Source organism: Uranotaenia lowii, chromosome 3 (assembly GCF_029784155.1).
Source record: "Uranotaenia lowii strain MFRU-FL chromosome 3, ASM2978415v1, whole genome shotgun sequence".
NCBI lineage: Eukaryota > Metazoa > Arthropoda > Insecta > Diptera > Culicidae > Uranotaenia > Uranotaenia lowii.
The window spans coordinates 345,549,922-345,576,569 of NC_073693.1; the positions used below are offsets into that span (position 1 = coordinate 345,549,922).

A 26,648-nucleotide genomic window follows, 5' to 3' on the forward strand; every position below is an offset into this window, starting at 1 on the left:
TAATCATATAAAGGTTACTTTTTGGATAAAGTTCAATGGCAAATGATGGTAATTCTTATATTTTATCTATCTTGATATTTTAAATATTATGATTGTAATCAGTTTTAACTGATTCTAAACAGTTCAAACTTAAAACGTTCCAAACACAAATTGACAGCCAGCTTTTTATCGAAAATCGACGAACAGTGCCCAGAGAAAGCGCCTTTGAGTAGTCTAATAATATGTACTGCACTGAAAAAAAGCATAGTTTAATATTGCCATGATTGGAGAGTCTTCTGGTGTGAATAACATTTCTGTCATTTTTGTCATTTTTGTCATTTTTGTCATTTTTGTCATTTTTTGTCACATTGTGTAGAAACAAAAATTTTTTTTTGTTCATCATACTTTATTCCTTTATGATTTGCTATTTATAAGCGTTTTATACATTTATTTAGTTTTGTACTAATAAAGTTACCACAAGAGGTGATTTTTGTTAACAGTGGCGTTTCGTTAATTCTAATTATTCAACAACCTTACTAACAAGCTTAAGTTCTATTTTATTTTATGAATTTTCTAAAATATTTGTTGTGATTTAAGCTGTAAGGTATTGTACTCGAAAGTAATCTATTAAGTGCAAAATATCGTGATGTAAGATTCCCATGGTGGTATTTCTCGATTGGACTCAAATTTCATGTAAATAATCAGTTTCAACTTTAAATATACTGACGAGTTCAGATTCGGTCACATTTGTTAAATTTATGGTTTCAATACCGCTGTCCATCATCAACCTTAAGCAATTTGGACGGGTTACCCAGCGGGTTTATGACCGGTGGCAAATTCCTGTTGTTATTGATGCTGACCATTGAGTTCCGAAGATTTCCCTCGTCTCCCTCGAAGCCGTCGTTGTCCTGTCCTGCCGGCCGTGTTGAGTCACTCTTGGCACTTTCCACCGTTATCGGGATCACGTTGATCGTTGCCGAGGTCGACTGCTTGTGGAATACCAGCCCAGCTCCCACCGATCCAACAATTCCCAACAGGATCGTAAACCACTTGACGAAGGCATTGAATTTTAGGCCCCTTCAGAAGTTTAAAAGATGATTAAAGTTTTAATTTTTCAATTAAAAAAAAAACTTACAAAAATAGTTGATACTTCAGCTGGTTAGTCCACGTTTTGTTGAGCGAAATTCCTTCCTCAACCCAGAAAAATGGCAAGGCAACGTTCGGAAGCGATCCAAACTGCTCGTTATCGGTAACCGGTTCGATTTCCAGATTAAACTGTAGCCGTTTGACACCAGAGACGGGAGTTCCGGAAGTCTAAACATTTTGAAAACAAAATTGAAAATTTAATATTTATAGAAGTTTTGTTGAAGCTTACCAACTCAAAGTAGATGAACATATCGTGATCCTTCTCATTGGGGGTGAGTCCTTCGACGGCGTTAAGGAGCTCCGGATCACTGTCATAGAAATGGGGCTTCGAACCCAGGAAGGGACCCCCCATGCAAGGAGCCAAATCCATGGTGCCCTTCGGTGGGCAGTCGTCCGGAGGATTGCGGCAGAAGCAGTGGAGATCCGGCTCGTTCTGAAAAACAATTCCGTTAAATGAAGTAGAAAGAAATAGGATTCATCCACAATGGAGAAAAAAAAGAAATTTTGAACAAAAATAGACATATCTTGTGTAATTTTTCTGAGAAATCAAATGAAGGTTGTTTATGCCACCACACGCTTCGCAAGATGGAGTTATGGCTGATTTAACCCTCCATTCCCATATGATTTATGATAATTTAATAATTAAGAAAAAGGTAAGTTCGGGCTTGAAAATTTTGAACTAAATGTGACCTATCTTTTGTGATTTATTTTCCAAAGAATTGAACGAAGTCTATTTCAGCCATCGCACGTTTTGGAAAATGAAATTATAGCTTAACTTTTTGAATAATGTAAGGAAATTCAGGGTAAAAACAGCTATAACTTCATTTTATCGATGCGTGCGGTGGCTCAAATAGCATTCGTTCGATTCCTCCGAAAAAATCACACAAGATAGGTCTATTTTTGTTCAAAAATGTTAAGTCCAAACCAGGCTTCCGAAAAGTACAGCTTTGCTATGACAGCTTTTTTCTTGCCAAACAGACTGTCTCGGTTCGCTGCTGTACCGTCGGTAACGAATCGTAATGCTTCGGCTACATCGCACACGTGCGAGAACCTAGGCTGTATCTGAACAATCTGCTCAAAGCATGCGTTGCCGAAAGTGTTGTGCTTTAAGCTGTAGCGAACCCAACCGACAGTTCGGTTTTCATCCCTTCATGCCTCCTGTTTCGAAAATAATTTCAGCCTAACTGTCGGCTGCAGGGCGTGACAGTTTTTGCAGGACTGTCACGGGTGACTGTCGTGCCCATACCGTACCCATGCCCGATCGAATGCGCTGCTGCTCGGATCGAATAGATCGAACGAGCCATATATTCACACCGAGCAGCAGCATACGACCGAGGCGTAACGCGATGTGTGGTGCCGGTGCAGGTTAGACGAAAAGGGTTGGGGAGGGTGATTGGGGTGATCACCACCCGCAGTAGCTTCAAGCAAAAAGAAAATACGTTCGTTCGAAATCAACTCAGCCCGAGCGAATCTCGGCTACAGTCGGACGGAGTGAGTAGTACTGTCATGCGAAATTCAACGCATTGAAAACTGTCACGAAGATTTTCCCAAAACTGTCACGAAGCTTAAAAAAAAATCATACCCACGAACAAACTCTCGCATGAGGTAAAATAAGCCATCGCTGTACATCGCACGACCGCTCCTTTGAAAACTGTCGGGGAAGAAATATTCGGGAAACTTTCATCGAGGTGCATGTGCGACATTCGCAAGAATACTGTCGTTCGCCAGTACTTTTCGGAAGCCTGGTCCAAACCAGTGATTTTCTGAGTTGTTTACAAAAAATATAGGGGAATTAGGCACAATTTTCCCGTATGTTTGGATAACGTGCCGCTATTAAGCCTATCTCTTTTCTGAGGAGGGAAGATATTGAAATTCTCCGCGTTTTATTTAGTTTTTTTTCCCTATTATGCATTGAGGGGAGTGTCGTAACCGACCCATTTGTAGTCTCGTAACATTCGTAATCACTCCTAACTCGGAACATTTCGGACGATAATCCGTCAACTTCCGTTCTCCATTTTATCTTTTTCAAAACTGATCTCTCTAACCAAATTTTTCTAGTTTGTACCTGTCGCATTTCAGCATATTCTCTCTCACCTCTCTCTCTCTCTCTTTTTCCTTCATTCTTACTGTCAAAGTTGGCAACCATTTTTCTCTTCTTTCTCATAATGTGATAATTTGAAGTTGGATTCTCATTTTTTTTATCTGTTTAACTGATACAAATCATCACATATTTTTCTATACAATTCTATATTTGTTTTATATATCATAATCCATTACCTATATTCACTACAGGGAGTGGAACGGGGGGAAATTCAAATTAAGCGGGAACAAGGCAAACATTCTATTTTTATTGCATTTGGCTCTAGAGGCCTCATAAAAACAGTACACAGAATATTTCAAATCTAATATATAAAAAGCTTGCTGTATCTGTATGTAACTTAAAGCCAAATTGAGTAAAACGTGGATTTTTTGTGGAAGATTTATAACAAATTTTGCATTTAGGTATTTAGATGTTCTATGTGAAAAGAACAAGCGTTTTGACTGGGAAAGTTATTTGGTTTCATTCATTTCAGAAGCATAATCGATGAAAAACAGTCAAAACAATAACATCTAAAATTATCAACGGGCAAAAATTTGCTTGGTGTTGCAAACATTCAGGGGTAAATTAAAAATTCTGCTGAATATTCATCTAGCATTTTGATACTTTCCTAGGTATAGGGAATCCGATTATACCGAAGGAACATTTTTCAACAATTGTATATGTTTCCAGGTTTTCAATGAAAATATCTAAATAATGAGGTACAATTTACATCAACATTGACTTCCGTGTATTCGAATAGTTTGATTTGATAGAATACTGTAGAACTGATTTAATACTTTTTTGTAAGGGTTTGACCAGCCTATGGGAACGCCTTCGGTAGTTTATAAAACAACTATTCTGAACAAGAGAAACAAAATTATGATATAGATGCAAAATACTAAATTATTTTATATCCAGAAAAGTAATTACGATCTTTATAATTTGCTGTTTAAAGTGCCACACATAAGTTTCAAAACATTCACATTTCAATTTTTATTTTTTTCTTCTATGACATCACTCAAATCGTTCAAAACGTTTCAAAAACAAATTTGTTAAGGATATGAAATTTAGAAAACAAACTAGTAAAAATTTCAACTAACTAAACTTTTGAATAATATTTCATTAAAAATGAGCAAAATTTATGAGCACTCACTAGAACGTCACAACTAAGGAAAATTGTCTAGATTTACCGTTGGGAGAAATTTAAGATTTGGTGTGAAATTCTAATACCTAATTAATTCCCGATTTATTAAAAAAAATGACGATTTGCAGCTCTAAACGACGCTCAGAGGGTCCTGCTATCAAAATGGTGATCAAAATATCAAAACTTCGGTGTTTAGAAAAAAAATAAATTAAGATTGGATTACAGAATAAGGTAAGAAAAAGTGAACAACGTAATCTTTCATACTTTTAAAAGCAAGATATTGATGAATCACTCGTAAGAGATTTACAACGTTTATTAGTTGAAAAAGATTTACATTTTTCGATAACATTTTAGATCCGCGCCAAATCTTGAAAAGTTTTCTGTACAAAAAATAAAACGCAACAATAACAAGCATTTGTATTACAAGAGCAAAAAGAAGTTTGAGTTTGTGGACAAAAGGGGGAACTAAATTGGGGAGCACCGAAAGGCAATTGGCGAAATTGAAGAAAGTGCATCATATTAGAATTATCACTCGATAAGAATATCACTTTCGATTTTGATGCATCACAGATCTATAGTAGGATCATCCTGAAAAACCACCATTAACATGGAATAAATAAATATAACAAACACGAGTTTAAGATGTTAAAAGTTTGACTAAGCGATGTAGATCTTTAGTAAAATAATTCAATCCAAAATTTTAAAAAAAAATTGTAGAAATAAAATTCCGAATCCTTGTCCACATATCACTGAATAAATATATCCAAAAAAATATCAAGTTAAAAAAAATCGTTGCCAGTTAAATCGAATCCAACAGTTATATAAAATATAAAGCACCAAATCCAAAAAAAGATGTTGTACAAAATTAGCTTTTCTAGAGTCGCTTCTAGTTTGTTTTATATTTTTAATAACATTCATTGCGAACAAATTCTGAAAAATTAAATTTTTAATTATATGATGATGTGATGATTCGTAAACGTAATATAGAGAAAATCGTTTTGAAAACAAGTATTTCACTGGAATATTTTTCCATTCGTCGGAGATTGAGCTGAAACGTCCATTTGCAACTAAAAGGTTTCAGCAACTGTAAAATTTAACATAGCTTGAAAGAAATTTGAACTCTAATTTGGATGAACAGAATCCTCTAAGAAGTATAAAACATTCCCAAAAATCTATTCCTATCAGCTAATAGAATTTAGTTGAGAAAACCACGAAAATTTCGGTTTGCTTCTGCAAAAAGTTTTACTACTTATTGTAACTACATGAAAATTTTCTTACCTAATTCAATCCTTGTTACTGGCCGAAAATTGGCAGTTACCAGACAAATTTAAATTTAGAAAACAGTGGCCCTTATTCTGCGCCTCGAGTGACGTGACGATAGTAGAGTCACCCAAGTCACTCTATTCCAGCAGTCGGTTTAGGTGAGGAACGTCACTTCGGATGAACTTTGTGAGTTCTTACCCTATTCTCGTAGTCACCGTGGGTGAGAATCGTCGCATTCGGGTGACGATTTTAGGTGACAATTGTCGGTACCTTTTCAGGTGGTGACGAGATAGAAATTTAATCGAGAATTTATGTAAATCCTAATGTTAGGCTCTAAATGGTTAATTATACTAATGAATGATAGTTTTGGAAATAAAATTAAGCAAATTTATTAGCAAATATGATTTTTAAATATATTGAAACTTTTTCATTGCTATCTCAAATATGTAATTTGGATTGGAATACTGAATGGAAAGTATGATCTTCTAATGAAATCTAAAATTCAGATTTAATTGAAGTTTGTTTTTCGAACCGTTAAAACAATGAAATGACGAAAACTTTGGAATTCAAATATTATAGTACTTTTAATTTTATTTTCACTTTTTAATAATATGCTATGCAAAGAAACCGGATTTAGGTTTATGTGACCGAAATTTGTCGTTTGAATCTGATGCTGCTGCTGCTATTTCGTTGGTTTCGATTTCGATAAATGCTCGGCATTCCATGATCTCCTATCTGGCAGGCGAAACAACTTCCGACATGCCACGGGGGTAACTTCAGTTGAGGAAAATATATAAACCGGCAGCATTCGCCATTACTGAAAACGAAAAAAAAAACTTAACTTCTCTTGGATGATCGAACAGTTTCAGGTACAAAACACAAATTATTTTACATACCTGATAAACCTTTGGAAATGTTTAACAAACACCGCCTTTTTGTGCGCTGGGTTTTTGGAGCAGCAGCCGTCGGCATCTGATTTTTTTCCCCGGCAATATGACCCAGATCCGAACTTAGCTTTGATTAACTTTTTTTTTTTTTTTTTTTTTTTTTTTTTTTTTCGATTACAGTCGTTTTACCATTTTTATGGCATTCGCGACTTTATCAACGTTACAGTTGGCGGATCGTTATTGAAAAACTTATCCGGTACAACTGTGTTCGATGTTTACTCTTGGGCTCGAACTCACGGACATCGGCTCAGGAGACAACAGACTTGTCAACTGAGCTATATCACAAGCCCCAGCTTTGATTAACGAAATTTCCTCTTACGTCGCACAAATCGTCCGTTTTTCTTCCTGAAGCAGCTTGCTGTAACCGTACCATCCGATGATGGCCATTTTCGAACCGAAATTCTAACCCGAAATTCTAAAAACTTACTTCGGAAAATCCGAAGCGAGAGCAAAATCCAAACAACACCAGCAGAATTCTACCATTTTGACAGACGTGTTCATTCGGTCACTCACCTAGAGTGAACCTCTGTCACTTTACCCACAACGACTCCGGGAATAAGGTGACAAATCTCACGGTGACTCGAGGTGAGGTGACAATCGTCACCTCATGCGCGGCGCAGAATAAGGGCCAGTTTGTATTTACCGCCATATAAAAAAACAGCTATCATCACCCTTTTGTTAGTTCCGTAACTGAAAACTAGTTAGCGCTGAATGTCAAATAGTTTTGCTGCAAATAGCCAATAACCAAATCTGAAACATATTCTTGTTACTTAGTTAAAATGTGTTTTTCACATTTCATAAAATTTTAATAAAATTTTTCCATTTCCTCCCCGGAAACGTTAACCCAGAATGGAAAATGCCCCAGAATTTCAATCATCAGAAAAAACACGTTCCCAGATTTTTTTTTTCTTCTTCTTCTTCTTTCTGGTATCATGTCTTCAGTTGAAAATTAAAGAATTTAAATTAAGGTGAATAAAATTTAATTTTTTTTCTCTTTTTCCTCATGCTTTGAAACTTTCTTAGTTCTTAGATTTTTTTCGATGATCGACTTCAAAACAAATCTCGAGTTTCGGCCTCATGCACGACAATGGAAGAATGAATTACGTTTTTGGTCAGCGTTTCTCACATCAGAAAATATATACTCTTGAGGCTCCATTTGATTCCCATTCGTGTCCTTTGGATGAACGACTCCGTGTGTTTGCAAACCAAAAATGATAATTTCTGTAAGGATTTAATTTTTAAAAAAATTACAGGCAGGATGAACAAAACAAAATACTTATCTTCATATCCAGATGTTTAAAACCTTCGAATCTGTTTGGGATTAACGATTTGGGCCAATAACCTAAAAACAAAAAAAATATGAGAATAAGTTCGGAGATATGGTTTTGCTAAGATTTTTTAAGAATTTTGATAGTACTTACCAGCAGAACAAATCCTCCTGAGCCCCGCAATCCGTTTCATAGTTTTTGATATTGATAAAATTTTGAACGTCAGTTGATAATAACATTGACTACTTGATGCAATATTACATAGAAGTTATTGATATTACACTACATGACCTGTTCTCGTTGGGAACATCATTTTGATGTAATATTGAAGCGAAAATCGTGAATAATACGTCGATCCCAGAAATTACATCGGCTAGCGTTACTTTTTTTTGCTGTGCACAACTAATCATGGTTACTTTTTAACTTTTTGTACATTTATTTGAGACTTCAGATTTGTTTGAAACTCTGTGTTTTGAAAACGATTATTTTAAATTTGCTTAGAAATTGTTTTGAAACAAATCTCTAGTTCGGAATAAAGAACATCATTTTGAAATAAATAGTCAATGACTTACCGAAAATTTTAAACTTCCATTGTGATATAATTAGAAAATTTTGTTTTTTTCAGTCCATTTTTTTAGTTTGAGTGGTTAAGGTAATCATGAGTGAGAAACGGTGTTTGAAATTCCTTTCCTTTTTTATTGTTTTTTTTTTGTATTGTTATTATTTATAGCTAAATTTGAATTTCGAAACCCCTCCCCCCCATAGACGGGCCCTTCGCACGGGCCTGAGGGCCAGTATCTCAGACTATATGCCCGATTTTTTTCCCCAGACGAACCATTCCCCAGGATGAACCATTTTCCAGAAATTTTGAAATAGAATAGCGTCTTACGGAAACACTATTAGGATACATTGACAGTTCTACACGAACTCCACTTTAGCAGGAGGCCTCAGCCCTAACCTCAAACCATGGGAGAACAGAATCGATTTTTCAGGAGGGCGCAAGATAAACGCGATTTCCCGGTACTAATATCGACAAATTCACCCTGTGGAAAAGCGATACACAGATGTTCGTGTTTTGATTTTTTTGGGTGTCTAGAGGTGCCAAGTGCATTGATATTTGGAAAATGATTATATTTTTTGCATTGCATTGTTGTTGAAAACCCTTTTCATGAGTACTACAATTTGCAACTTTCCGGAAGATTTCTATTCGAATGTGAAATTAAACGCATCCTTTAACCAAACGAATCCACAACTTACTGTATTGTAGGGGAAAGGTTTCCAAAATGGGCCTATCGGGTTAAATGACCCTACGGCCATTTGACGAAATGGCTGACAAGACAACATATCTAATCAATGCATTTTGAGGGTAATACGCTTCGAACACAATGCAAGAATAAATTTTATGCATAAAATCCTACTCGAAAAAAATTAAAAATTCAAACAAGGTTTTGATACCTTTTGATGTAATATTTTGACTTTTAAAAATTATACGTAAATAAGCTCAAAACAAAAAGTTGGGTGGTTTTTGTTTCTTATTCTTATGAAATTTAGAAGTTAAACAAATTTAAGCTTTAATGAGGGTTTCATAATGACTGATAATCCCCCGATGGCTTAATCCGGCCCTGGCTGTCCCAAAATAACAGGTTAAATAAAATAAATAAATGGTTTTTATCATTTAAGCTTCGAATTTAAGCTCTGAATAACGCCTTTAGAGAGAATTGAAGATCTCAGAACAGATTTCATAAAGTTTTTCTTATGGATGAAATGCCTCCCTAATATGGCAACCCTAACTTTTGTTTTATTTGATAAAATACTAAAACAAATAGATTTTTATAAACTTTAACTTTGTAGTATGAAAATTATCAGTTTCTAACATTTCCAATAAAACTATTTTAAAATATTGCCATAAATCAGAAATTTTGCCTAAAACATAAATAGGCGCATTTAGCCCGCACGTTTTGAGATTCGACAATTTTGACAACAGTTATAATAAAATCGATTTCTCAAAAACTGAAGGAGATTTCAACATAAAAATTAAAGTTACTCCAATATATAGAAAACAGATGTCTGCTCATGTGTATATTGTTTTTGTTCACATATTCGATGGACTATTTGATTAAATCAGTATTCTGCTTAATAGGCGCATATAGCCCGCTTCTCCCCTACACTTGAACGATGTAGCGAATTATGTGGATATGTTTGTAATAATCAGAGCATGTAGGCGATTATTTTCAAAGTCAACATAGACGGGGCTTTCATTAATTTACTTGTTTGTAATAGTGAATGATTTTGCATTCGTTTAGAAGTTTGAAACAAATGTTTTTATTCTACCAAGCAGTACATGAACATATATTGCAGATGTTTTGGATTCACCTGTGCCTGATTTATTGAGATCCATCCTGATAACCGTTTCTTATTTTTACGGAAAATTGTATGTTTCAATAGACAGAATTATGTAGATTTGAACGTATTTGAGTGTCAATATGATACTTATGGAAGTTTGGAGGCTTGTAACTTGTTTATCAGACACACCCAAATATTGAATAAAAAATCTTCTAGAACCCCACATGAGTTCATGAAACGCTCCCTGAAGGCCCCGACATAAAAAGTCCCTTTAGATATCTAAAGTGTTATTAAGTGTTATCAATTAAATTGAATATGTTAAGCTTTCAATCGCTGTATCGCACTTGTTTCTCAACCATACCAATTAAACAATTTGTATACAAGTTATAATTTTGTAAACCTTGCAACGTAACTCAAACATGATACTCAGACAATATTTAGCTACAATCACTGGTTTTGATGAAATCGATGAAACATGCTCCGTAAATCAGCTGTAGGTCAGCAACCAATTGCACAAAAAATATCGCTTGGTGCATAAGAAATCTGATGTTAAAAGCAGTATGTTGGTCATTTGTATGTTTTTTTTAAACTATGGCCACAAAAAGGTTGAAAAGAAGTTTAAAACCCGTGTTTTTAATAGATCTACTGCACCGCCGAAATTTTTTCAGTCACTCCAGACAAATTTTGGATGGGGGATTAAAAACTTTCCATAACTATACACATTTTTGCATTATTAGAAAATACGAAACCCATATTTTTTGACGAATCTTGAAATGTAGGTGTTTTTAAAAAAAATATTTTTCAATATGCGTTTTTTCTGATCTGAATACACAATATTTCAAATTCCCGAAATTCTACTTCCACATAGAGAACAGATAATAAACATGATATTTACAGAAGTTAGTAATGATAAACTCTAGCCTGAATTCACGTCACAAAAGCAATCGTTCGAAGCAAAATCATCTTATTTTTTTACCATTACCAATTCATATTTATTTCAAAGGAAATTCAATTTTTTATCGTATGTTACTAATTTTTCATTCTAATGTCAATTGGATGACCTCTAGAATGATAACATTTCAAAAAAGTCCGGAACAGGTAATCTACGTCCCAGTGAAATGTATCTAAAGTGCTTTTCAAGATTATATTGAGACTACATATTTTCAGTTCTTACTTACCTTCAAATCTCCGAAGCCCACGGTGTAATAAGACATCGGTAGCCCGGCATATTTCGCCTTCCGCACATATTTCGCACCCATCGAACGACAAATATCCGGGGACCAAGCCCACAGCAAATCCTCCCTGCTCATAAACGGTGCAAAAATAGTCGAGTCCGTTCCATTGATCATATTACAGGCATCCCCCGAGTAGGTATCCATTTCCGGCTCATCATTGTAGCTGATGACCCTACCGAGGTCCCGAATATTCTTAACACCCCGATACACAACCCATCGCCCGGCATCGGTTGCGTTGCGCTGGAAATATATAATTTATTTTCTAAAATGTGCTCAAAGTTAAATTGCTGAAAAACTACTGTTCCGAAAAGAGAAAACGAGTAGTGGGTATCGTTGTGCACCGCAATGATTCCTTCCGATTCGAGTCCGGAACAAACGGCTTTCACCGAAAAATCCGAACTACTGCAGTCTATCATAATCCCATCGAACAGCAGATCCATGACCCGAACCGTGAAAAATCCACTCTCGAAGGGTTCAAAGATGACACTGAGCCCTTTAATGATCAATGGCAACATCGCTTCACGCTCTCTTTGGACCATTACGAGTGATCCCAGTATGATCGGATGTGGAATGGTGATCATTTCGTCTCCGGTTAACGACCCGGATTTATCCGGTCGAAAGATGAAGGTGTTTCTCAATGTGAAGGTCAGTGTGTCATCTTCTAGGTTGTCCTCCCGATCGAATCTTTCCTTCCATTCTCTGCAACGTTAGAGGTGAAATTTGTTAAACGAAAATCTCTTCAAACTACACACCATCTGAATTTACTCAAAATGGTAAGGTCCGATTTCTTGGACCTTGGGCTTGCCGCCCTTCATGATTGCCTCCGGGTTGGAAACGTTGAAGATGTGTATCTTGAAATCCAACGGGAAGGGCATCTTCTCGAACATGCCTCGCATCTGGGTTCCATCCTTGAGCATCATTTGCTGGAAAAAATGTTGACGTTTGAAGACAAGTGGTTATAATATTAAAGAATAAGTAATTATTACTTTTAAACGCCCAAATAACATTCAAATTAGATTTTCAAGTCAAATCACAAACAATCGCTGTACTTTTTTTTTTTTTTGAGATGCTAAGAACAATAAGCCCGACGACTTCCGTGAAATGACTACTACAGGACAATCGAATCACCAAAAATTAAATGAACATTAAATAGTTGTGAAGAATTAAATCACCGTTTGTTATGTTTGTTAATTAGATTATCGGTCTTATCGGTGGGAGTGATGTCATTTTTGTACGAATATTTCAAGATTATGAAATTAAAAAAAAATGTTGAAAGAATCGATCGACGGTGAAAATGAGCGATCAATCAAATCCCGTTGTATTGAACGTGATGATCACAAACTCAGAAGACAATCTTTCAATAAATCCGTGGGGGGTTTTCGATATTCAAATTAAGTAAGCAATTATAACACAACCAAAAATGCTCAAAAATATACTTACATAATTAAACAAACATCCGCAATTTTCATTAGTGGGAAATCTTAAGTTCATAACAAAAATATGTTCCTATGTTTATGGTCTTAGTTTTGTCATGCTCATTGACATGGTAAAGAAATTTTCCATAAATTATCAATAAGTCACACAAACGTCACCACGCCTACCGTTCCAAGCCATACATTCCACACCTCACCGAAAAACTTATCAAAAGTCTGAACTCCGACTACCCTCAAGTTAAGATAGCTGGAAGACAGACGATCACCGTAGGTCACTTTCATAGCCAGGTTAAGGATCAAAAATTGAAAGGTGAAAAGCAGGTATTATCTACAAAATAAAATGTAACGATCCATGCCCGTCAACATAGATTGGCCTTACTAAAAACACTCTCGAAGTGAATAGCTGGTCACAAGAGCAACGTGAAAATGATGGACCAATACAAAAACAAAAGCTCCTTCAAAACATCCAACGAAATAGGACCCATTATACAAAGTACCAGAGCTCGAAGAAATCATATTCGTTGACCGCAGTAGGGCGAGAATGAGAGAAAATAAATTTCTACCCCACGTGCTTCGAAAGACGATGAAATAAAATCATGTTAGCATAGACGAACTTCATAATGACAGTGAATACATTTTTTTTTGTTATTCACTCCACAGTCATTCAATACACAAAGTCGTGACAGTTAACAAACATTCAATCATGTCAATTGAATTTTTTATGATAGGATGTACTTATTGTACTTTCTATACTACCAGACAACTAATATTTTTTTCTTCCGGACTCGTAGCAATGCCATCTGGACGTGTGCGAAATCAATTTAACGTTTCTACCCTTCCTCAGCACGGTTAGGCGTGTCTGAATGAAAAAATGCCTCTAAAAACGATGATTTTAATTAGGCGGCTTAATACTTTCCTAATAGACCTGGAAGAAAATTAATGGAGATCCCCGTCATGCAATGTTTGTAGGAGATCAAAACGCCCAGGCGTTAAAATCCTAAAAAAAATCATGTGTGTTTGCAATTTCAACTCTATCATGATCTCCGAATTAAGATAACTGAGTTTTTCAAAAGTTCACATTCACGAGTAAAAAATTTAAGTGACGTTTTTTCAACAGTCAGTCACAGATTGTTATTTTGATTGATTGGGCGCAATGATGGAAACGTGAAACGTAGACATTGAAAGGAAAATTATTTCACTTTCATCCAAGCATGTCAACAGTTTTGAGCACTGCAAAGTACACCTTAAGAAGATAAACCAAAACATAACACAACAGCTCTAATAGACCATTGTATCAACTCCGGACACTTCTTCGATCTTGAAAATGTTGACATACTAGATAGTACCCTTAACTACCGAAGTCTAAAATTCTTAGAAATTTGTCACTTATATAACACACCTAACACAATCAACTATAGAACTGACATCACCAAACACAGCGCAACCTATTCATCCATCTTCAACTCTCTCAAAAACCAAAAATACAGAGAAAAACTTAATTCACAGGCTGGTAACCATATTAGTAGCTATTTTCAAAATTACACCGCTTTAAAAGTTCGATCGCGAAAAACCATACCAAAATCCAAAAGTGTGTATTCTATAAAATAGTGTAGTTTGAAACCAATTAATTATATTTATATGTACTCCACAGTAAGTTTAAAAACGCAGAGACGATTAGAGAAGAGAAAAGTGGACAGTAAGCTTCACATAAGCACAGAAATTTCACGCGGAATGTATCATTGTAAGTAGAAGAATAGATTAACACACATAATTAAGAAATATTAATATCAATAAATTTCATAGCACTCCCTGAGGAAGATGCTAATGAGCAACGAAACGTAGGACCAATCAAAGCATCGTTTTAAGAAAATAAAAACTGATATGCCGAAAAACAATTACATTCATACAAGGTTTTGATATTTTTATGTAATATTTAGACTTTTAAAAGCAGCTCAAATAAAAAATTTGGATTACACTGAGGTTTTTTTTTACGCGGTTTTTTTTACACGGTTTTTTTTTACGCGGCTTTTTTTACGCGGATTTTCGAATTAACGCGGTTTTTTTTACGCGGATTTTCGAATTAACGCGGTTTTTGAGAGAAAATATTCTAAGACTTTTTCAAAGGAAAACACTTAGAATCTTTTTGTAGTTGGGAAAATCTTAGCTCTGAGACTAAGAACGTGATACATGATATCTGAGTCCTGAGACCTGAGACTTGAGACCTGAGACCTGAGACCTGAGACATGAGACATGAGACATGAGACCTGAGACCTGAGACATGAGACATGAGACCTGAGATATGAGACCTGAGACATGAGACCTGAGACATGAGACATGAGACCTGAGACATGAGACCTGAGACATGAGACATGAGACCTGAGACTTGAGACATGAGACATGAGACATGAGACCTGAGATATGAGACATGAGACATGAGACATGAGACATGAGACCTGAGACCTGAGACATGAGACATGAGACATGAGACTTGAGACCTAAGACATGAGACCTGAGACATGAGACATGAGACATGAGACCTGAGACCTGAGACCTGAGACATGAGATATGAAACCTGAGACATGAGACCTGAGACATGAGACCTGAGACATGAGACATGAGACCTGAGACTTGAGACATGAGACATGAGACATGAGACCTGAGATATGAGACATGAGACATGAGACATGAGACCTGAGACCTGAGACATGAGACATGAGACTTTAGACCTAAGACATGAGACCTGAGACATGAGACATGAGACATGAGACCTGAGACCTGAGACCTGAGACATGAGACATGAAACCTGAGACATGAGACCTGAGACATGAGACCTGAGACATGAGACATGAGACCTAAGACATGAGACCTGAGACAAAAGACATGAGACATGAGACCTGAGATATGAGACCTGAGACATGAGACATGAGACCTAAGATATGAGACCTGAGACATGAGACATGAGACCAGAGACATGAAACATGAGACCTGAGACATGAGACCTGAGACATGAGACATGAGACATGAGACCTGAGACATGAGACATCAGACGATCTAAATGATTTTGTTTATTATCTTAAAAATTATACGCAAATTTTTAAATAATCATGGTTCTTTCGCATTTTTTTAGTAACGTGCTTTTTTGCTCGAATTTTTTAATTAAAATGGTTTTTTTACGTGGATTTTCGAAATTCGGGGTTTTTTTACGCGGATTTTTGAATTAACGAGGTTTTTTTTTACGCGGATTTTCGAATTAACGCGGTTTTTTTTACGCGGATTTCCGAATTAACGCGTTTTTTTTTTACGCGGATTTTCGAATTAACGCGGTTTTTTTTACGCGGGTTTTTTTTTACGCGGGACAAAATACCGCGTAAAAAAAAACCTGAGAGTATTTAGATAAGAAAGTGGAATAAGAAAGTATTTTTGTATAGCCCCCTCATGTTTGTAAAATGCCTCTTATCTGAAATAACAGCTTTAATAGAATATATATATATATGATTTTTTCATTCAAGCTTCGATTCTAAGTTCTTATTAACATCCTTAGAGAGAATTTAAGGTCTTAAAACTGATTTGATTAAGTTTTTCATATGGATGAATTGCCTCCATAATATGACAACCCTAACTTTTGTTTTATTCCATGAAATTATAAAAGACATAGATTTTTTCTTGAAACTTTAGCTTTTTGGTATGAAAGATATAAGTTTGTAGCATTTTTAATGAAATTATAGGGAAATATTGAAAGAAAAACAAAAATTTTGCTAAAAACATAAATAGGCACATTCAGCTTGCACGGTTTGTGGTTCGGCATTTTAAACAACAGATAATAAAATCGTTATTTCGAAAACTGAAGGAGATTTCAACAAAAAACATTCTTCAATGTATAGAAAACAGATGCCTGCTCACGTGCTTATGGTTCTTGTACAAATATTCGATGATATATTTGATAAAACCAGTATTCCGATAAATTAGCGCATATAGCCTGCTTCTTCCCTAAGAAATTTTTCCAATACGTTCGGGAGCCTGATAATTGAAATTATTCGATCATACACAACTCCCTTTTTTATTTCCTCACCTGAAATTACTTTCAAACAACAACATGAATTATGAAATAACAGTTTTGTGTCAACTCAAAAACTTTGCATGTAATTTGATCAATTTGAATATGGAGACTCACGATTTCTCACTATTTTTCAATGTCCAAAAAAATTCCTTTTTTGTAAACAGTACTTAACATTAGTAGGTACTTTACTTTACTACTTTAAATTTGTAAAAATTAAAAAAAATTTGCCTTTGATACGTTAGAATAAAAAAATTTACCGATAGGGGAGATAAGCGCATAGTGGCCACTAGGCCGCTGCAAGCTTTGTATGGAAATTTCAAATTCTTAAATTTTTACACCTCCCATAACTTTTTTTTATTGTTTTTGCTGCCAGAAATAGCAATAAAAATTTTGGAAGCGATCCATCCAGTCCTGAATTAGCGCAACGAGTTTTAATTTTGTATGGAGATTTGGGAAAACATAATTTTTCATTCTAAAATCGCCAGAGATGTACTAAGAGTTCCAAAAAAATTTAACTTTTGATGAAAAATATTCCTTGATTCTTGCAGTACTATTCATGTGAACAATGCAAAATCAACTTATTCCCCAGAAAAGTTATTCATTGTTATAAAAAAAATATTTTTCAAATTTTTTTTTATTTTTTCCTTTTTTTTACTGCTTATTCGCAAGCTGTGTAACTGTAGGATGAAAATAAAAAATCTCGAAAACTACTTTGCATTGCCAGAGAATTTATTGATTTATATAACCTTTGCAAAAACATTTCATCCTATCATTAACAGCTCTAGCAAGCAAAATTCGCTATTTTCAAATACTTTTCAATGGATCCAGATTTTCTATTTTGAAATGATTATAACTTTTTTCAAGAAATGCTTAGCTGTTAGTCGTGTCAGAAAAAAATGAAGCTTCAGAAAAGTCAAAACCGAAAATCAAAGACCTACTACTTTTGACGCTTATATGAAGTTTCTGGATGATTTAATGTGCAACAATTTCTTCTTCCGTAAAAATTTCCATATAAAATTGAAACGCGTTGCGCTAACTCAGGAATCAACCAAATCATCTCAAATATTACACTGATGCCCAAAAACTGGTGACTCAAAAGGCATCGAAAAAACATATGGGAGCAATAAGTCTTTTGCAGCGGTCTAATGAACAAACAAAATTTTAAAAATTTGAAACTAACAACCAAACCATGTTTTTAAAAATTAAACTCAAAACTTTTAACAACTAAAAAATGATAGAATTATGTATTCAGTCCAGTTTCCTGAGAAATAGCTGGTAGCAATATGTAGTTTGTCAACTTCCATTTCACTTGTATCTAAATTTTTGTGTAAGTTACAGAATGCCTTAGCCAAAAATCCGAAAATCAAATAATTGAGCATAAAATTTAAATTATTGAAATTTAACTTAAATTAAAAATTGGAACAACGATGATATATCGATATATGCATATGGAGTGAAGACGGAGATTCGCCGTCTACTTTGAAGAGATTTTTTCAATCGTTGGATCTTTTAATAATACATTTATGTAAGAATTAAACATTTTGAACCTATAGTAAACTGTCAACATATGTTTGGTAGGATTTGACCAGTTGGATCTGAGCGCCATCTACATGCGAAAATTTTGAAACAAAATATTTCGAATCTCATTTACTAGACCGAAATAATCTGACTGACTGACGGAAATAATTTTCTGCGGCTAGAAACTAGTGATTCTAATCCTTAAAATTATTCAACTTTGTCTATTGTATGGTTATTGTGGCCCGCGAGACCCTTTTGTGCGGCCCGCGAAGCTTTTTTCAAATTTTAATGCCTTAACTTTTCTCTACAATGGATTTTAAGGAAAATTTATATGATTTGATCAAATATGCACTTATCGGCATTTGCCTCACAATCATTCAGATTGTAAACTTTTTTCTGGCATTTTATGTTTATTATGTTCTGTTCAAGGCGGTCTATTGGCGTAACGTAATTTTGGAGTACTTTTTATTCAGGATACATTTGTCTTAATTATTTAACTCCTAACACTTTGAAAAGCAAAATCCATTAAAGTGAGTCGGAAGAGCAGCCAAATATCGGAAGCTACTCATGATCAAAGGAATTTCGAAGTGCGTTAGTGAAGTTATATTCATTTCAAGCTAAAATATAATTTCATATACACTGCCGGCCAAAAGTTTGGGATCACCCACTTAAAAATATGCAAATTTTGATCGTTCATATCTCAGCCGTCTTAGGACATATTGAAAATCTTCTGATCTCATTTGAAAGATAATGAGCAATAGCTATCTCGGAGGTATTTTGCCCAAATATAATGTTTTAGTTTTGAACTTAAAACTTAACCTAAAGTTATAACATTTTCAAAAAATCGCACTCAATATTCAAAGCCGATCATCTCGGGATAGGGTGGACCAAACCTCAAAATTTGAGTGGCATTAGAATCCCTATTCTTTACTTCTCAAAACACAATCAAAAAAATTTGAGAAAAAAATCAAGAATGTATTTTTAATTTATAAAATAGACACTTGAGTTATCGTCCAAAAGTTTGGGATCACCCCTTTGTATGGTGAGTTTGGGATCATTCTTATAAAAACATGCAAATTTATTTTATTCATATCTTTCTCATCTAACATCGTATTGCAGATCTGAAGGGTTCATTTGGAAGTTAAGGAATTGTTGTTTTTTAATAAATTCATTCAAAAATTATATTTTAAGGTGAGAACTATAAAAAAAATCCGGGAACTTTCAAAAAAACAATTAATTTTAGGTGACTTTTTTATGGTTATCACTTCAAAATATAATTTTTGAATGAATTTATTAAAAAACAACAATTCCTTAGCTTCCAAATGAACCCTTCAGATCTGCAATACGATGTTAGATGAGAAAGATATGAGTAAAATAAATTTGCATGTTTTTATAAGAATGATCCCAAACTCGCCATACAAAGAGGTGATCCCAAACTTTTGGACGATAACTCAAGTGTCTATTTTATTAATTAAAAATACATTCTTGAATTTTTTCTCAAATTTTTTTGATTGTGTTTTGAGAAGTAAAGAACAGGAATTCTAATCCCACTCCAATTTTGAGATTTGGTCCACCCTATCCTGAGATGATCGGCTTTGAATATTGAGTGCGATTTTTTGAAAATGTTATAAGTTTAGGTTAAGTTTTAAGTTGAAAACTAAAACATTATATTTGGGCAAAATACCTCCGAGATAGATATTGCTCATTATCTTTCAAATAAGATCAGAAGATTTTCAATATGACCTAAGACGGCTGAGATAGGAACGATCAAAATTTGCATGTTTTTTAGTGGGTGATCCCAAACTTTTGGCCGGCAGTGTATGTGAAAAAATATGCTCAGCAGATAATTTTTTAAAAATAATTCTATCTAATTCGGCAAAAAGGCTTGATCTGCTAGCATTTGAATACTAACAAAAAAAAACTTTAACCAAAACCTTGAGAAATATTTCTTAATTCTAAATATTGACGGAAATTAAGAAAGTTTTATGAATAAGCTTGGGTGAACGATTTAGATTTTTTATCAACATGAATCTGCCGGCATCAAAGTTACCGACAAAAATTGGGGCTTTTTGTGCGACTCGAGTGAAGTGACTCACGAAATTTCACGTCTTCTTCCTGACTCCGGAAAATGCTTCAGAAAAGAAATATGTGTATCGATGAGCTCTGAAGGCCAATAACAGCTCAACCGATCGAAAACTTCGAGGCTAGAGAGGCTATTTGAGCCAGAAAAACGATATGAAATTTCGTAAGTCACGTCACTCGAGTCGCAGAATGAGCCCCATTATTAGTTCTTGATAGATATCAATAGATATCTGAAATTCTGTGATTCGACCCAAAAGGTCTTTGACGATTATCTATGATGGTTCTTCAGAAATTTGACTGAAAATTTATAACAAACATCGATAAATTGAGTTATTTCACATATAATTTGCATTCCACATTACCAAAGTCATACCATACCTTTAGAAATCCTATCCCAATGATATCTACAAAGATTAAAATTTATAAAAATCTGGATAAAAAATCTAGAATCAAGAATGTAATTTTGAAGATATTTGTTTAAAAATATGTGAAATTGAACATTTTTCTGTTATTTCAACAACCTTGATCAACATCTCAATGTAATGATCCAATACAGAACTTCAATTTAAAAAACAGGTAGGGTTTTTACCGTTTGTAGGAAAAAAATTATGCTTTGATTACAAGTTTTACTTGTGGAAATAAAACGGAAAGTCAATTAGCGATTCAACGACAAACACTAAAGAGGACGGCGATTTACTTGAATATATATTATTTTCACTCTTAGCTATCACTGGAGCCGATGACAAATAGTACCATAGGTTTAAACAAGAATGTTGTAAGAATGAATGTTCGCCAAAAAATACTACTGAAAAATTGAGAGAATTAAAAATTGACAAAGATGTAGTAATGTACCTTTTCGATATTGGGCATTAAAATAGACGTGTTGAATTTCTGTTTTTAAACACGTGAATTCCCTTTTTCAGATTTAGTTTTGGCAAAAAATTTGTCGTTCTAAGAAATTACGTGAAGCTCTGCTAATTATTGAAAAAAAGTCATTTTAAGTGCGGCCCGCCTAAAAGATTTCAAATTTAAATTGGCCCGTGGGTTCAAAAGGTTGCTCACCTTTACATTATAATGAAGTTTTTCAACAACAAAAAATGCTGATGTTGTTTAATTCGATCTGGTCCGATTTCGACTGTTAAAAAAACTGAGAAAATATTTTCAGATGAAATTTCAAGAAAAAAGAACTGCAAATTTTGGTATCATTGTGTTTGACTAGATAAAATCAACGAGAACAGGTCATCTAATTTTTTACCTTAATACACACGGTGAACTCAAAAACGATTTCGAAATGAATTCTCGTCCTAAAAATCAATCTATATTCTTGGAAAGCATACGGTTTTACGAAGTTTATAAAATACATTCAAACGAAATTTTGAAATAAACCACGGTTCCAAAATTAACTTATTTGAAATTTAAATATACTTTGTTGCAACTATTTTGAATCAATTTAACGAAATATACCGTCAACTGGGGCAACATGCAACAATTTTCAACTTCAATGCACAGTGGTGCAGAACGTCAATCTAGCTGTACGAAATTAATAGCGCCAAGGGATGAAGAGATAGACATTTGATGTCTTCAGCAACATTGTTCAATTTTACATGGAGCATTAGACTGCTGCAAAAAATGACTTTTAGCTCCCATATGTTTTTTCGATGCCTTTTGGGTCACCAAGCATCAGTCTAAAATTTGAGATGATTTGGTTGATTCCTGAGTTAGCGCAACGCGTTTCAATTTTGTATGGAAATTTGTATGGGAGAAGAAATTTTTCCACATTAAATCATCCAGAAAAATCAAATAAGCTTGAAATGAAATCGGTCTTTGATTTTTAGTTTTGACTATTCTTAAGCTTCATTTTTTGCTAACATGATAAGCAGATAAAAATTTCATGAAAAAAGCTATTACCGTTTCAAATTAAAAAATCTGAATCAATTGAAAAGTATTTAAAAATAGCAGACTTTGCTTGCTAGAGATTTTAATAATTTCATGAAATGTTTTTGAAAATGTAATACAAATCAATAAATTCCCTGGCTATGCAAAGCAGTTTTTTGAGATTTTTTATACTCATCCTACGGTTTCCCAGCTTTCAAACAAGCATTCAAAAACGCTTAAATTTAAAATAATAATTTAGAAAACAAAAATTTTGTGTAACCTCGAATATCTTTCCTGGGGTAAAAGTTGGGTTTGTGCTTTGTTCACATGAATTGTACTGCAAGAATCAAGGAACATTTTTCATTCAAAGTTATATTTTTTGAAACTTTCAGTACAGCTCTGGCGATTTTTGAATGAAAATTTTTGATTTCCCATACAAATTTCCATATAAAATTATAACTTGTTGCGCTAATTCAGGATTGGATGGATCACTTCCAAAATTTTTATTGCTATTTTTGGCAGCAAAAACAACCAAAAAAAGTTATGGGAGGTGTAAAAAGTTAAAAATTTGAAATTTTCATACAAAGCTTGCAGCGGTCCAATGGAGCATATTCCAATATAAAAAGTTTTATTAAAAGACATAAATTTTTTTTTGCAACACTTTTTTAATGAATTAAATGTTATCAACATTTTTCCTATAAGTAAAATAGGTAATTTTCATATAAAAAGTGTATTTTCAATCATTCAAATCTCTACTATTTCCATCGATTTCCCTGCTAAATTCAAATGGAAATGGTTCAGCTTATCATCAAAAATAATCACAAAAAAGGGGGTGTTGCGAAAATGTGCACTTTTCGATGGACGAGCCTTCAAAAATTGCCAATAAAATACACTAAATGCGTTCTATAGGGCCTCGGCAACTTCTAAACCCACCATAATCTATGAGACAATTGTAGATCGTGGCATGTGTCAACTTTGTTCCAAATACAGCAAACCATTTTATCCAACCTACAACGTGTCAGGTTCAAAAAACTGTTTTTTCAAATGACTTTTTTTACTTTGACTGTAATTCCTGAGAGTGATGTGATAGGACTTTGACATATTCAACAAACTTATGTATTTTGATCAGATAAACAACTTTGTCGAAGACATCAAAGCCCTAATTTCAAGAATAAAAAAGTTAGCATTTTTATCTCGCTATCGGTGGACCCCTCAGCAAAAATTTTGATACTAGAATATGCTCCATGTAAAATTGAACAATGTTGCTGAAGACATCAAATGTCTATCTCTTCATCCCTGGGCGCTATTAATTTTGTACAGCTAGATTGATGTTCAGCACCACTGTGCAATGGCTTCTAAAAAACTTATGTTTACACTTAATCCTACCCCATATGTATCAATAGTTTTAAGGATGATGGGACATCAAATTGGCGTAATTGAAAAAAAAAATTGGTTTCATTAGTTATTTTTAATTTTCTAAAAACATGCGATTTTCACCCTCCTTAGAAAATGGGGTAACTAGCAACAAACTTTGTTTTTAACGAAAAATCCTATGAACACGTATGAAAATTTATATATTTTTTTAATATTTGTATTGCAGTAATTTTTTGGTCTGTAAAAACTAATTTTCTTCCATTTTTTTCTGAAACTAAGGATACTGCATACATTAAGGGGTTAAAAAATGCTATGAAAAATTCTACAAGCTGAAATCATAAAAATAAATATTTAGATGAATGAAATTTCAATGTTTACAAACGCGTGATGCAAAACACTCATAATCCAGCACATGGAAACGAGATTTACAAGTTGTTTCTTTGATTTGCATTATGTTGCATCTTACCCCAGACACCTAACTGAATTATTAAAAAAAAATATTTAAAAAATTGAGTGATTGTTCGAAAAATATTTTTACACCAACAGTGTTGGTATAGCATGAGGCAACCAGTAAAAAGTTTGTAGGTAATATTATCAAGCCAATCCGTCATACTGGGTAAAGTTTTTTACGGCTTCGAAAAATGTTGAAATATATACATTTATTGCTCGATTTTTTGAAATTTTATATAAAAATAAAAAACCTTAAAAACTAGCTAAAGATGCGAGATATTATGTCATCATCATTTTGAAATCATTGGAATACATAAAGTCAAAAATTGATTCAGTTGATTCAGTGTGGTGTCATATACATAAATGTCGAATCCAACCCCGCTGTTGCGTGATGCCCCGTTTGACGGTACCATTTAGGAAATGAAAATGAGTTGTATTGTTATACACTTTTTTATCATTTTCATACTGTACAGGGTAGAATAAACAAAATCTTTCCACTTTTTTTCAAACGCCTTTTTTTAAAAAAAAAAACAATAATTTTCAGATGCTAAATTACTTATTTTCTCCAATTTTTTTCTCATCTTTTAATTTTTTTTTCTAATCACTACCTTCGAAAATTCCCATAAATAACTCAAAACGATATCATTTCTGTTAAGTTTGGGCAATTTTTGAGATTTTTTTTCATTTTAATTTTGCTTTTTAAAATCGTGTTTTTTTAATTTGTTTTTTCACTAGCGAGATATGTAAATGCAAAGAATTAGGTCCTGTCACAAAGAAATTTTCAAAAAATTGAAACCTTCTTAAATTTGCTATGACTTTTTAGTTTAATTAGAAAGTTATAAATAAATCCCTCGTTAACGTCAAAATCTTTATATACAACTTTTGTGACTGATTGTTCTGTTTTTAGGTATTTAGGAATTCGTGAGATCATGCGAAAAAAAATGCCGGAAATCAAAAATTAAAATTGAGTGGCCACCCTGAATTGAATTTTGCTAGGAATAGATATATATTGTCTTATAGAATATCCGGACTTTTTTTCAAAGGTGTGACTATTCAATATTGAAAAAGAAATACTTTAATTGGGTTAGATTTCTTCAAACAACAAATTTACCTGTTTCACCATGTATCGCAAAATTTGCGGAAATATCCCAAAACTAAACACCAATCCTCCAACGAGCGTTGAAGCGCTGATGATTCCAATCTTTTTGTAATTGAATTCTTCCCACTTCATAATGATTTATTTTTCAACTACTCCACAACAATATTTCCAAAATATTGAATCACTTTCAAATTATCAAGCACTTCTCGTGTTATGAATTATGTTTCATAATTGAAACACCACGCACAAAATAAATGCAAATTCACTGTTATCACTCGAAGAGAAACTATTCATTGCACCGAGAACATGACTTTCGATTTCACCGGAAGATAATTCTATGTTGTTAGCAAACTTCGGAAAACGTTTGACCAACCCGACTTCTCAAAACAAACTAATAACTGGCGCGATGCTTTGATTTAAAATCCCTAATCGTTTGCGGCTGAACGCTGACATTGAAATGATTTTTTTTTCATCATCTTCCGAGTATTTTTCCCTTGAAGTTCAATTCCATGGGAGATTGCACCATATGCAATTCTGCCTCCCCCCATGTGAAAATTCCTTTGAATGGATAAGAAAAAAAGGCTTGATGAAGATGAAACGGCACATTCTTTAAAAAAAGTACTGGTGGTTTGAACTAAATAAAAATAATCCTTAAGTATAAAAAAAAGTTTCTCTTTTAAAGTATGTCCATTTTATATCTACTAGAAACATTCAAAACAATACTGGTGTGAAGGATTAACCTACGGAAACATTTTATGTCAAGGTTATGATTGAAATTTCAGAAAAAAAAATATTGTAATCCCAAAAAAGAAAATAGTTATTTTTCAAAATTTTCTCCTCAATTTTTTTAAAACTAATTAAATGATATCTCGAATCTGAAAACATGCTTGTGGAATTTGGTAAAATCTAGAAGAAAAAATATGTTATTAAATTGTAGGAATAAATTTGAACGCCTATTTTTACTCTGAATCGGCAATACAATTCTTTGATTTCAACAGTGTCTTAGCAAAAAAACAGCTCATTCTAACGACCGTGGATGCAATTGCAGTTTTCCCGGGTAAATTTTCCCGCCACTTTTCTACCTTCGCCTTCGAGTAACATCAATGAGAGACGGGAGCTGTGATTTGTGTGTTCCGTCCGAAGCTTCCCATAGACGATATCGATAGAATAATTGCACTGTAATTATCTCCAGTTTCAGCCCACCTTCCCAATTGACCGTTCCGAAATGGAAGAAATTGATTGATAATAATAGAGTGGGAGTTCCGAGTATGGTACATGCGTCTGCTTTTAGCTTTGAAAATAACCGTTAAGAGAAATCTTACAAAATTTCTTAAAAAGTCCTACAATTCAAGCAA

General features: G+C 33.9%; 1 protein-coding gene across 1 annotated transcript; it reads right to left on the reverse strand.

The window, feature by feature from the left end:
* Window positions 1-382: 382 nt before the first annotated feature.
* On the reverse strand, window positions 383-25,713 carry LOC129754579 (sensory neuron membrane protein 1-like). Its single transcript, XM_055750717.1, has 7 exons — window positions 25,306-25,713; window positions 12,171-12,328; window positions 11,705-12,104; window positions 11,349-11,645; window positions 1,355-1,558; window positions 1,115-1,293; window positions 383-1,056 (listed from the first exon to the last, which is right to left on the reverse strand). Exons 1-7 carry the CDS (start codon window positions 25,423-25,425, stop codon window positions 744-746), a joined length of 1,671 nt encoding a protein of 556 aa, XP_055606692.1. The 5' UTR covers window positions 25,426-25,713; the 3' UTR covers window positions 383-743.
* Between the last annotated feature and the right edge of the window lie 935 nt (window positions 25,714-26,648).